General features: G+C 40.1%; 1 protein-coding gene across 6 annotated transcripts in view; it reads right to left on the bottom strand.

Moving 5' to 3' along the window:
• The window catches only part of PPP3CA (protein phosphatase 3 catalytic subunit alpha), a 287,540-nt gene that overhangs the window by 52,306 nt on the left and 221,493 nt on the right, over positions 1-13,741 (bottom strand). For all 6 annotated transcript variants that reach the window (XM_080590673.1, XM_080590674.1, XM_080590677.1 and 3 more), the window contains one exon: positions 7,760-7,884. In XM_080590673.1, coding sequence (XP_080446799.1) covers positions 7,760-7,884 — 125 coding nt within the window. The remainder of the gene's footprint in view (positions 1-7,759; positions 7,885-13,741) is intronic.

The following is a 13,741-nucleotide window of genomic DNA, read 5'->3' as shown; positions in this document are numbered from 1 at the left end:
CACTTTGTCTTGAATTTATTGTGCGTAAACATCTAGATGCTCTGTCTGGACTCCGTAATTTGTTTGTTTATTCAGAAGCTTTAGAGGTAGGTTAAAAAGTAGAGAAGATACAGGCAGCACCCTCCAGTACTTAAAAATATATATAAATAAATAAAAATCAATCCTCCCACTTGGGAAGGTAAGGAAGGGCTCCCAGGCTCACGTTGCACGTTGCGTCCTCCACCTACCAGGCGTTACTGCCACCCCAGGCAGCAAGAAGAAATGTCCAAACACTACGCACATCATGTTGACCTAATCCAGTGGGAAATTATGCTGCTGGGTTGCAGACTTGAACGGCCTCAGGTTGTGCCAGGAGATGTTTAGATTGGCATTAGGAGGAATTTCTTCAGGGAGAAGGCGGTCAAGCCTTGGAACGGGCTGCCCAGGGAAGTGGTGGAGTCCCCATCCCTGGAGGTACTTAAGAGAGGTGTGGACATGGCTCTGAGGGACATGGTTTAGCGATGGGATGCGGCAGGTCAGGCTGATGGTTGGCCTTGATGAACTTGAAGGTCATTTCCAACCTAGATGAGTCTATGAATGACGTGCTGTGGCTCAAAACAATCATGAGGGGTGTGCCTAGGGAAGGCTGCATAGACAGGGAAGATTTGGCTTTGAGGATTTCACTTCAATAGGCAAGAAAGCCTGGACTCTCCACGTTACCAGCAAAATTCTCCAAATCTGACGATGACTGCTCGGTTTCATCATTTTTCCAAGAATTCAATTCTTTTAACTTATAGTTTAATGCAAAAATTTGAGGTAAATGCTGCGAGACAAGATGATTAAAGTGACACCTCCATTCATCCAAAAAAAGTTCCAACCATAAAAAAAAGTTGTATTGAAGCTACCCTAGAGCTTCTAGTTCTGCCAAATCACTTTATAATTTAGGAAAGCACAACATTTAGTGCTTAGATGAAAAGCTTCATTAAGAAAAAAAATAGAGTTGGTTATATTTTCCTTTTAAGTTTTTCAAATTCATAACGCCTTGGCAAGATTGAAATGAGCACAAAATACTTAAAATATCATCCAGGTCTAGGAAACAAGGCAAATACGGAAAACTAATTTTTATCTTTTTTTGCATTTGGTACTTGCTTATAGTTAGATCACTTTATGTTTGCTTATCATACTTTTATTTTTCCATGTTCTCTTTGAAGCATTCAAGAGAACTAGAGAAGATAAGGGGGAAGCAACACAGTCCAGAAAATACCATATTTCAAAGCTACTCCTCAAGTAACATAAGCCCAGCCTTCACAATTTGTGTAGTTTTCAGTACTATCATATTTAAGGCTTATTTTCTTTAGATATTTCCTTTAATTGTCTCCCTTTTCTGTTCAGAAGTCCACTGACGTAATATCGTAAAAATAAACAAGAGCTAATTAGCAGATTTTTTTTCCTTGCAAACTGAACAACAAATACGAAGGTGACAGTTTTTCATGGCTTTTCAACTTAATCATTTACATACAAAAAAGTAAAGTCCAGAAAGCATAAGCAAACTCGTTTAAAACAAATGAACAAAAAAAATGAACATTTACTCAAGTCAATTTGCTGTTGAAAATCTGAGTTTATAATCTCTGGTTATTTGGTAGTGTTGCTTCCCAGTAGCAAAACTTTAAAATCTCTTCTTTTCTCCAAGTTTTGTTATTATTAATAATATACTACACGTCATCTTTGCTGTGGCTCTCCATAAAATGTACAGGAGTGACTTTGCAACCCAGACGTCCCTAAGGTAAGAACAAAGAGGTGATCTGCCCAGCTCCCAGCTCCTACAGTAGTCAAGCTGTTTTCCTGCTGAGGCTCTGGCAGCCTCACCACCAGGAAAAAAGGTCTATGCAATTAAGTGCTATGTAAGCCAAAGAAGCATATTTTCAAAACGGGCTAGGGATTTAACTCCATTGTTGCATGCTGAGTTGGAGCCTTCTCACCATTTTAAGTCTCAGCTCCTTCTGAAAAGGAAAAACAAGAATCCCAGACCTCCTTCCACAAATCTCACATTAAGTGCTCAAAGCAAGTAACCTTGAAAAAGTTACCCTTGCCTCTAGATTGCAACCACAGCAACACAGCCCTCTGCCTCCTGTGTGCTCTTTCACTGATGATGCCAAGAAGAAAAAGCTGTAGCTCACTGCTAGCTCTACAGCTTTGTACGTGTACCAAAAGATGAACTCTTCCCCCAAATGACCGATGCCATTGGGCACTCCCCCAGCACAAGAAGTTCAATGTGAATAAACACAAGGTAACTCATACTCAAAAAGATAATTTGAGCCATACGTTACTAAGATCTCTACTGGCGCTCTCTGAACAGTATTTTAGCACAGCTCCTTCACTCTACCTAACACACACCTCGTCTAAATATAAAAATTGCATTATTTTAACTGCACTGCAGTAATTGTATCATTGCAGTACCTAGTACAGATGCAGCTTTCTAAAACGGAATAGTTATCCCGAAGGAAACTATGTGCCTTTTTACACACAACTGCACTCACACTACCAGTACCATTCGTTGTGGCATTATTTCAGAGACAAATAAAGACAGGTTGCATCTGTAACCAAAACACATGCCACTGATGCAAATACTTTTCTGAACTACCTACATCAACCACACCTTCAGTGACAACTTACAGTTCTTGCCTCAAGTCTTCTTTGCCAACGTGCTCTTATTTTTCCAGTTCTTTGTGTTTCAAAAAGAAGTGCTCAAAAACGTAGAGGTTGCATGTTTAAAAATTAAAAAGGCTACTGCCGTGGAAATCTACTTCTCATGGACTAACAGGGAAACCGTTCCTTGCGGTCAGGGTCTCAGCTGGTTCCAAAATGTTGTTGAAGAATTCAGTTCTGATCATTCAACCTTTGTTTAATTTATTGTTTTTAAACATCTGCTGAATATTCCCAAGCTGCTTTGGGAGCTTGTTTTGACACTTGCACGGTACTTTAGCACCTCTAGATTTTAATTACTGAAACACACTCTTCTAGCTGGTCTCCCAGATGGTTTTATTAAAAATGATCACATGCAAAACATCGCTACTTGCCTTATACTCTTTTCTAGTGTTTAAAACACATTACACCCATTTCAGCCTTTTGGAAGGATTTCAATTTATACCAAAAAGGTGAGCAGATAATTTTTGTTTTTAATGTTCCACTAATTCTTATAAGTAGTACTTTCTAAACAAAAATCTAAGTGCTGGCTCCTAGCTCTCTTTATTGGACCTCGTGTCTTGGCCCAAGCTGTTTTCTATGGAAAAAAGTCCCAGAGAGATATGGAAGAAACGAGGGGAAAACAGTGCAAGTGACCTTCACAGCACCGTCCTGCGCTCTCTCCCCGCATCCCAAATGTGTTCTTGGTATGCTGGTGGCTCACTCTGGAAGAGCTGATGCAGGCTGCTAGCTGGGAGGACAGTCCTGACACAAACAGGTGTTCTAATCTGGGCATCTGATATAGAGAAAAATAACTTGAATTTGCTGAATTACTGAATATTCAAGGTTCTGAGAATTATTGCCCAGCAAAAACAAGATCTTACAAGATGCAAACTCTTGATACACAGAAACATATCTAGTTCTGCCAGAAAAAAGAAAAGGGCAAGGGAATTTAGGATAATGAAGTTCCTAGGACTTGATTTGCTCTGAAAGAAGTAAACAAAACAATTGACTTCAATGAACTTCTGACTGACCAAAAATATTTCAAGCTTTTTATTAGGAAACATTAATATTCTAGAGCTATGGAGAAAAAGGTGCTTATTCCTCCAATAAAGCCCTCAGAAGTGCATGAAGACTTGAGAGATGGTAAACGCATGACTTCGCCAGCATTCACTTCACCCACAGCTTACTAACATGAATTTATTATATGCAACTCTTTTCTTGGGAGAGATCAGTCAAATTCTAAAAGCTGAGCGTTCGTAAGCATCTAAAGTGCCAGGTGCTTTTTATTCTTATTTTTTTTTAACTGAACTAAGGTCTGATGGTCCAATTCCTGATCTTCAGACTTACTCCAAACACCTCCCTTCGCTCTTGCCAGAAACACCACAAAAGCAGCTTCTCCTTTTGGAATGTCAGTCTTTGTATTTGGGAAGTGAACAAGTATACATATTTTGAACCTTAATTAAGCACATCTCCATTTCTGTTCGTTTTGAACTTTTGTTTAATTGTACATATCTCAACTGTCTGCTCTGTCAAAAATGATCAGAAGGGTGTGCAATTAAAATTTAAGCCTGTGTGTTTTTATGTGGGATTGAGCAGGAAGAGAATTCCAACAGTTCCTTTACGTGATATTAATGCATTACATTTGGCACTTACTGTGATTGTCATTTTTCAAACACTGATGAAAAGCAGTCTACATGCATACTCCTTTGCACTGCATTGCATTTATGTCCTGACTTTCAAAAGAGTTTTCAGACTCAGGTAAAGACCAGTTGTTCTTCCTTACAATCCATTCCTGCAGAAACACTTACGATCTAACTGTTCTTTGGATTTAAGAATAGCCCTCTGTTTTGATCATTTGGATTTCTTTTATCCATGACCATAAACTTGTTTTAAAGGGAGAAGTGAGGGGTTTCTACTCTGGAGTCAAAACCCTGGAACAGTGCACAAGCACAGCCTGGAAATGTTATCAGTTACAGAGCTGAGGAAACAAGTGCACCACATCAGATACTGCAAGTTGCAGAAGTCTGTTTTTCTAAGAGAAGAAACGCGAGAAGAAACGCTCAGGCTCTGCCAAAAGGTCAAATGGAAAAGAGTGCAGCTAAGGGATAAAGATTTGGTGCCAAGAAAGCTTGTCTCATTGTATCTACAGTTTTGCATTTTTTAATTTTTTTTTTTAGCTATTGTAGTTTCTTTACTAGTCTTTCATCCTGCAACACTGTGCTTAGAAGTAATTTTACAGGCATAAAACACCCTCTACAAGCAATGGAGCTAACTCTGCATGGTAAAAATGGAGCACACGTGAAGGATTGAACCCTTAGATCAAAAGCTCTGTGGGGCAAGGACTGTCATTTCTGCTGAGTGCCTTATACAAATACTTTTCTCTTTTTCCCTTTGCATTATCAAATGCCTTCCACCTACCTTATGCAATTTCTTCTTCTGTTTTTAATGATAATAGCTTACATTATATAGTACCTTTCATCCAGAAGAATCCCAAATGCTTTGCAGCCCACAGACGGGGATTATCTCGCCCACTGCCAGAACTCAGCTAGGTTTAGGCTCAATGGTGTCACTTTTACGCTAGATAGCTCACGGCAGTTGAAGGGATTTTTAAAAAGCTCGTATTACTCGTGATTAGTACCTTGGACCACCTACTTAATTCTTTTGGAAAGACCCCAAAACTGCGATTGTGTCACGTCTACATTGGCAGAAAGAAGAGCCAACAGATAGATGGAATAAAGATCATGGGGTGACTGCCATGGTGGAAATACATACTGAGGCCAGGCTGGGTTGTTTTCCACCATGACTTCTACACCAGCACAAAGTCCTGGCAAGAGCTGGCGCCTGCTAGACGTGCTCAGGACCCCTTCTCCACCAAAAGCATCCCCCCTGCCTGCCAAAGTGCATTCCTCTCCATTTTCCTCTCCTTGTCACTACTTATTCTGCTGAGTTCATGCCTGAATGCATAGCTGTAAATCCGAACACAGTTATGAAAGAGAAACCTTCCTCTTCTTTCAAAGGCATTGTTTAATCAAGGTGACAGGTGGGGACAATCAGTTATGCACCAGAAAAGTAGTACTTTGAGCATCCTACGTACAAAAAGGAATAATATAAGGGACAGTTCAGGTATTTCCTTTGCTCTAGAAGAAGCCAGTGCAGCTTCCAGTGAAAAAGCAGTGTTCCAGAATGGAAAATCTAAATGCAGAATATAACTTGCTAAATGTGTATGTGCAGATTGCAAAATGAATTATTTTAAGGGGCTTGTTCCCCACCCATAAGCTATTTTGCCATGTTATATGGCTTACTCTTGTCTGTAACCAGTAATAGCCCTAAAGCAGATTTTGGCAAACTGTCAGACAGGCACTTGAAAGCTGAAGCAAATCACTTGTTCAGTCTCTTCTAATAAAAGGTATAAGGAAATAGAGACAAAACTCTAATCTTCCAGATACAACTTGCTTCAGTCAAAGTCTTCATGAGATAAACCTTAGGCTATCACAACTGAAAAATGGTAGTGCAAGATTCAGTCACACAGCAACGTAAGCCTGCAAAGGCATCTTCCACATTCCCATCCTTCTTCCAGCAGTCCCGTACGGCAATCCACGCAGTGATGATTTAGCCCACAGCTCATCAAAGACCAGGGAAGGGAGAAAGCAGACGCATGGTACAACAAAAAGCCTGATCGCAGCATTGACTTTAGTGTAAGACTAAATCCTGACTATATTAAACATTTATGGTATGTGGGCTAAAGAACCTTGCAATTTTGCACTTGAAACAGTGTATTTCTACTTGTAGAATGTATCACCTCCCAAAGATGCTGTTAACACTTAGAAGTAAGTTTTTAAAAAGTCAGCCAATAAAGCACAAGTAGTTTTATAGAATCTTATTTTTAAAAAACTTCTCTGCATAGTGTAAATATAGAACTGGCAAGATAATGCACTGATCCATTTTACAAACACATTGCAAGTAACTCAGCTGTTTGGGACTACATGTTTTTATATCAATGTGACAGAAGTGTACTAAGATGTCGTTTGTAAAACGAAACAGCAGTGTATGCTGCCATCTTAACTAGTCACTGCTACACAACCACGTATCATAGGTCCTATGTTGTTTCTAACATAACTCCCTTGGCTCAGAGGGAGTTCAAGTCTGAACTCTTCAAAGGAAAGACTCAAACTATAGCTCAAAAGCTGCTGCAAGGGTTTCTGATGGACCATTGAGTGGTCAATCAGATGAGATCCAGATCAGCTATGATCTGGATGAGCAAATCTAGATTAGATTTTATTTGGTAACTGTGCACCTCAATTGTCAGTTTGCAAAACCAAGCAACAAAACAAGTAAAAAAAATCCAGTTTGTTTTATGAGCACTCTAACAACGCATTTGTGCCTGGTATTTGACTTTCTTCTAGTCAAAGGTAGGTATGTTGGGCAGGACAGTTTTCTTCACAGATTTTCCTTCACAAGCCAGCTAAAAATGCTACCATTTGACCTCCGCATTCTACATCCTAACACTCGCGTCTGCACTGGGTCTCAGCACTTTCAACAGGGCACATGTCCATCACTGCTCTGTGGATTCAAGTGCCAGAGATCACGCACTGCTGCAACCCAGATTTAAACAGAACTCATTCATTCTCTCCAGCACAGCATGTTATGTTGCTGGCTTTTTTATCATCTCTCTCTCTCTCTATCTAGTCCTTCCACTTCATAAAAATTTTGCATACAGGAGGCTCAGATCAACTAAGTCAGTAAGTCAAATTGTGTGTCACTTTATTCCTCTACATCTCTCTTCTAATAGCTCATGTCTATTAATCCTATTTAACTTAAGCTGCAGAGCAGACTGCCTTCTGCGCTATATTTGGATGGTCGCTATAACTTCCTAGGACTGTTCTTCATCAGCTCTCTTGCATAGATGTAGTAGGATTTGGCTGGATACCAAACAGCCTTTATGAAAACCCCAACAGTGACATTTAACACGGACCTCTTTTGCTCACAGTGGTATCCGCAAAGAGCCTCTATTCCTGAAGTGGTTAAATTACTATGTCAAATACACACAACAGGCTGCAAGCAGTTTCACAGCCAAAAAAAGAAATAAGAAACTTACTTCAATGCTGAAGTACCCTCTGTCCACATAGTCCCCCAGGAAGAGGTACCGCGTGTTGGCAGGAGAACCTCCCACTTCAAATAGTTTCATCAAGTCAAAGAATTGGCCATGGATGTCTCCACAAACTGGAAGAAAAAGAAAAGAAAGAGCTGTATTCAGTTTCACCATGCTACAATCATCTTAGGCACCCACATTCTGAAGTCAGTGTCTCTTATAAGAAACATGTTATGGCAATTTGTGCACCGTCCTCTAGTTAAATGATCAGTGAGAGCTGGCAGCTGTTCAGCAGAAGCAGTTTTTCTATGACATGCATCCACCTAAGTGTGCAAGATGCTCCCAACTAATTAGAGGAGAGCTATCAAGCAAACCTGACCAATATTTATTTCCACAGATATCTATCCGCACCTTCCGCTGCCCAGCAGAGCACACAATACTGGCAATAGGAATAAAATGAGCCAAGGAAGGCCTGAAAAGAGAAAATGCTGAAGCAAATTTACTCTTTTCACCATCATGCCTCTATTTGTCTCAGCCCCAGATGAACAAAGTCAGGCTTTCTGGGAAAGACGAAACATGCCAGTCCTGTGTATGCTACTGCTTCGTAACTGACAAATTTTGGACTTAAGGCTCCTTTAGAACTGGAAGAAACCATACAAAAAATGGCCTGCTTGCTTCTCTAAAGCATGTCTTAGACAAGACGACAGATTTTTCATGCTTTAACCTTTACCACGTTACGTAACCTTGCATAATTATGATTTGTTTCACCTCATTACAATGAAGTCAACCTAACCAGCAGCACCTCTAAAAAGAGCAGCTCCCAGGACGCCAGGCAGAGCACAAGCGATGTGCAGCCAGGGCTAAGCAGAGATGCCTCTTTTTGTGTCTCAGACTCAATAGATTGGCTCTGCTTTCTTGTGAAATCTCATACTCACTGGTGGGTGATTTCAAACATCTGCAGGAAGGAAGGCAAAGCTTTTGGAGTCCCCCATGGAAGCTTAACTAACAACGCTGCGTCAAAACCTGGTTTGTTTTGTTTCCTCTACCCAAGGGAAGGGGAGAAAAAAACAAAACAAAACAACTTGGCCCCAGTTTAGGGCCAAGCCCAGGCCTTTTCAGGCAACAAGCTTTAAAAAAGAAAAATGTTAACAGCCTTAAGGCCTGAAACTGAAAGAGATAAGGGATGGAAGGAGAAGCACTGCAGCTTGGTCCCCCAGGAGAGTGGATGCAAAGGAGTTTAGCCTAAGAACGTCTGTCAAACACCAGCCTTAGGTATGGCAATATCCAGACCAATTTTGGGCTGCTCCTGATTAAGTCTTTCCTCCAATGCTGTTCTATTTCGAAGGTGAACAACATGTCGTGGTTTAACAAAACTGGTTTGTTACCATTGGCTTCTTCTGGGGATTTTCACTAGCTTCTAAAGCAAAGTGGCTTCCCCTTCTCCAGGCCTTTTTGGTAAACACAAAGACACCTGCATGAATCTCATTCCTCCCGCTTTTAGACTGGGTCTCCCTTCAGCGACTCTAAATATTCTGATTTGCCAACTGGAAGGGTGGTTACAAAGAGACCGAATAAAGCAAGGGTCAAAGATGGACCTTATCTTGCAACAGCAATACAACTAGTTTACTGCTAACTATAAATTCAGAAGACTTCAGATGCTTTCTTTCATTTTTTTATTTTTTGTATTCAAGCAGTACTCGTATTTGAGCTTTTATTTGGAAGTCAATACTGAGGTCTTGTACCATCACAGATGAATAAACCTCAAATTTATTTCATGCCATGGAGAAGCTGAAGTCACATCTCCACATAGATACAATAGAACAGTATAGGCGATATAGAGCAACAGTTGTAACACCAAATACAACAGCCTTGCAGTGCAGCGCAGTCTCCATGCTTTGTCTTTCACTGCAGTTCATTTTCGCATTATATTGTTAACTTCCATCACTTTTCTCTGAATGCCTACATCAACAATAGGACTGATGTAACATTATCATACCATCCAAAACCTAACTAAATAAAATCAACAAAACAGAAAAAAATTTATTGATCTTGCAGTCGCTGTTTTCATGAATATTTATGTGAAATGGGTGACAATTCACGACTGCTGGCTAGCTGAGCAGTTCTCCGTGAGAGCAACTGGGTATTTTCAAAATGCTCTTATCATCACTGAATTACATTGCATAATCTCTTTTTCCAAGTCAATTTTTTCCCCCATGAGTTTTAGATGACAGCCTTCATGTTGAAGCCATCAACAGCTAGAATTTCTAGCTAAGAATAATAACTGTCATCATTTATGCAACATAAATACTATTTAAATCCTCAAGTAGTACGAAACCACTCCTATTTCTTTAAAAAAAAATAAAATGTGTACCCCAAAAGGAAAAATATTTTTATCGTGTCTTCATTTGAACATGTTCATCCACGAAACCAAAGCACAGTGCCTGACTGTACTCCTCTGCATGGACACTGTGGGAAGATTACGAACACGTGTCGCGCATTGATGGCCAGGCAATCTGCTCTCCTAACTTCCAGCAGAAAAGCTTTTAGTTATATAACTGTACAGTTCTCCCAATTATCGCCCGCCCCCATTTGCTCCAACCATAAAAAAAAACTGAAGTTGAACGAGACTGAAAGATTTTAGATGGATTCAACTTTTGCTCTTTCCCAAAACCACCGAGAAAGAAGGCTAGTTATTTATTTATTGCTCTGTACGTGGACAGGTAAGTACACCGAGGCCATTACAGAGAAACCAGCAAGGTTAAAAAGCTTTCTCCAAGTAGCTATACGTCCACGAGCCTGTCACGAGTCAGAAAAGCAGAGAGCAAACCGGTGAAGAGGACAGAAATAAAAACCGCAGAGCCTTGCAACCCCACAGCTTGCAAAAATTCTGAATCGGACTGGAGAATCAATAGCTGATGGGAACTCCAGACGTTTTACACACAGCAGCCTATTCTTTCCAGACTTGACAACAGATCCAGAAATACATCCAAGAAAAAAAAAAGAAAGCTAAAAAGCCCTCGAGCTCAGTCTTGCCAAGCAATTGCAGTAGTTCCAAAATAGAAGCATAACATCAGTAGGTAAAAGCAGTGGGAGCAAGAGAAGATGCTCAAAACTAAGAGTTAACACAGATTTAATTTTCAGTGAGATCCCAGAATTCCTACTGAAAGACCACAGTGTTACATACAGGCAACCCAAGCCAATATTTTGCTTTGGAACAGCGTGAAGTACTTTAAGGATCTTACACTTTCCAGGTCTGAATGTACAGACCTGAAACGTCCTTTGACTGTGAAGTCTGGGTACCCACGTTCTGATGGGTGGTCTTATTCGGAAATAAATTTAAGAGCGATTTCTTAAGAACTGTATGTAGTTTGAAATCAATTGCTTTAAAGCTATAGTTTTGCCTTCTTTCTTTTCCAACTCTAAACCCATACAAATCTCCTATTTGGAAGATTTCCCAGGCAGCTGAATCAATACTTTATCTTTCCTTAGGTGGGGACAGAAGAGGTCCAGCATTGTATTTCCATTCATAAAGGCAGAAACATCCATCAGCCATAGCTCTGCTGTGTCCCTTCAGGTCTTCGAGCTTCTGATCGCTCACACTCTTGCAGCACAGTCCAACTAACAGCCTACAGCAGAGGTCCACATCCACACCACCTTCCCCCTTCATGTTACAGACGAAAATTTTGAAAGCCCAGTGATTGCTGTGGGTCTGTGTTTATTCTTGGACAAGCATTACCACTGGACCTCTGGTTCCTTTCAGTTTTACTGAAAACTTCCCTTTGTATACTCTTTTGGTATTGGAACACTAGCTATTGAACAACCTATTCTGCAAAATATGAACGTTTTTTCCATTAAATGATAACAAAATAAAGCCTCTGCACTCCAACAGCACAGTGAAGCAGGAAATTCAATTTTTAATGAAAATCTCCAGGATCAATGTATTTATGGATTTAAAGTACGAACACGGGGGACATAAAACACAGTTTGTGTGTGTGTGTGCGTGGAATTAACATTAGAAGCAGCTGTGTTTATACAAAAACAAATTCCTCAAAAGGAGGAATACTGTATATGGTATGTCTTCTATTAGGACTGCCCATGTTTTCCTGTATTACTGGATTCCTGAAAGTGCCATCGTGTCATGACACTAAATTGATTTTTATGTTCATCAGTTTGTAACTAAATAATCTGAGTGCCTTTTTTTTTTTAAACCCTCCCCAAAAGGGACTTTTTCATTCATCAAGTGCTTTACAACCTTCTTTGTGCCCTTCCATTACCACCTGCACAACAGCAATTTTTCTAACAACAAAGCAACACTTCCTCCAATTTACCATTCTCAGCACCAAGCTTCAGTTCTGGCCCCAAGCTTGTTAACCATGAATTTGTGTATCTGGATAATCTGATAGTGTCTACCTACCTAACCTCTCGTGGCACCAAGCCCACAAGTGCACTACAAGCTACATGAAGAAAACTAATTTTAAATAGTTTTACAGTCATCTACTGACTTCATTGAGGCAATAAAAAGGTTTAAGAAACACTGTTTATCCGGGGACTCATTAGAAATTTACCTTTGTTGAGGAAGTTTTCACAGATAAAATGGGCCCCTCCAAAAGATCCAGGGGTACAGGACTGTCCATGCCATTACTGGCGCTGTCTCCTACTTGTTACAATGAGTCCTTTAATACACTACGCTTTCTTGCACTATACCACCAGAACTTGTCCAATGAAATGGTGCGTAATACCATTTTAATATAAAAACAGGGATTGGACACAAGGGAGAGAAGGGATTCTCTTTTTTTCTTGTAAGAAATTGTCATCCTAATACAAATTAATTTATGTTTTGGATGGCTTCACAGAGAGGATGTCCCTCTGAATTATGTCAAAGGAACAACAATAGTGAACAGAAACCAGTGAGTTAAAGCTGCACTAGCAGTGGAGGAAGCCCAAAGCTCAGCAGTTGTATTGCCACGCTATTTGGAGAAGAAAGTGGCAGAGTAGCAATTTAGATTGCATTATTATTGGAACAAATAAAAGTCTGCAAATGCTCTTCAGATGTCTTAGTTCACAGAAATAATGCTCTTCGCTACATACAATCTCAGTCCAGAGACAGTTATGTGCAGTTTCCCACTGCAGTTGAAAATTAAGAACAGAATGTATATTCATAGTACATTGAACGCGTTCAATTCAAAATTTTTCTGTATGTACGAGCTTGGATATACTGCACTTATTTTCACATTTATCATGTAATTATTTAATTGGTATGAATTATGGTCCAATAGTAAGACACTATTAGTATTTCAAATGAATTCACATTCCATGTACCACAAGATTATGTTGCCTCTTCAAATAGCATCAGGGATTAGCAGCAGATATGTAACACGCCATCATCAGCGTCAGAAGCAACATCTGCAAATTCATATCGTTATAACAATTAACAATAATGAAACAAAGCTACCTTTTAAATTTGAAACTAGCACTGTGTAGGGAGTATTATGCATTGCTTGAAAACTTATTTTTGTTCACTAAGCCAAGAATGTCTTTGCACAGAGCTCAAAGAGATTGTGCTTCAGCAAAGAAGCATGCAATTCTTTAAATCTAGAGGGAGAAAACCACCCTATTGAGTTACACTGCAGAATGCAGACTGCAAACGGGTTTTCTTCATACACTGCTCAAGAACTGTGTAGCTACTTACAGTTCCACTACTCAGTACATGCTTCCAAGAGCTTCCCATTTTCCAAGGACCTACAAGGCCTTACCGACAAAGGGATGAGCACACTGTAAACCTGCACATCTCTGAGCTGACTCTGTGGACGTTCTGAAAACCTACTGCATTCATCCAGGGCTGCTGGATAACGTGGTAAAGAGGCTGCACACCCCAATGAGGAGTATGCCCCCATCCGCTTCTCCAGGGAAGCGGTCTGTAGCAGTAAAAAGTTACTGAAGGCTAAATGGAAAAGCCAAGTGAGAAAGGAACATGTACAAGCAAGAGTG

This window comes from Anser brachyrhynchus (assembly GCF_964034855.1).
Source record: "Anser brachyrhynchus genome assembly, chromosome: 4".
Lineage (NCBI taxonomy): Eukaryota > Metazoa > Chordata > Aves > Anseriformes > Anatidae > Anser > Anser brachyrhynchus.
The sequence above is the reverse complement of the archived record's forward strand: the minus strand, read 5'-3'. Positions and strand labels throughout refer to the sequence as shown.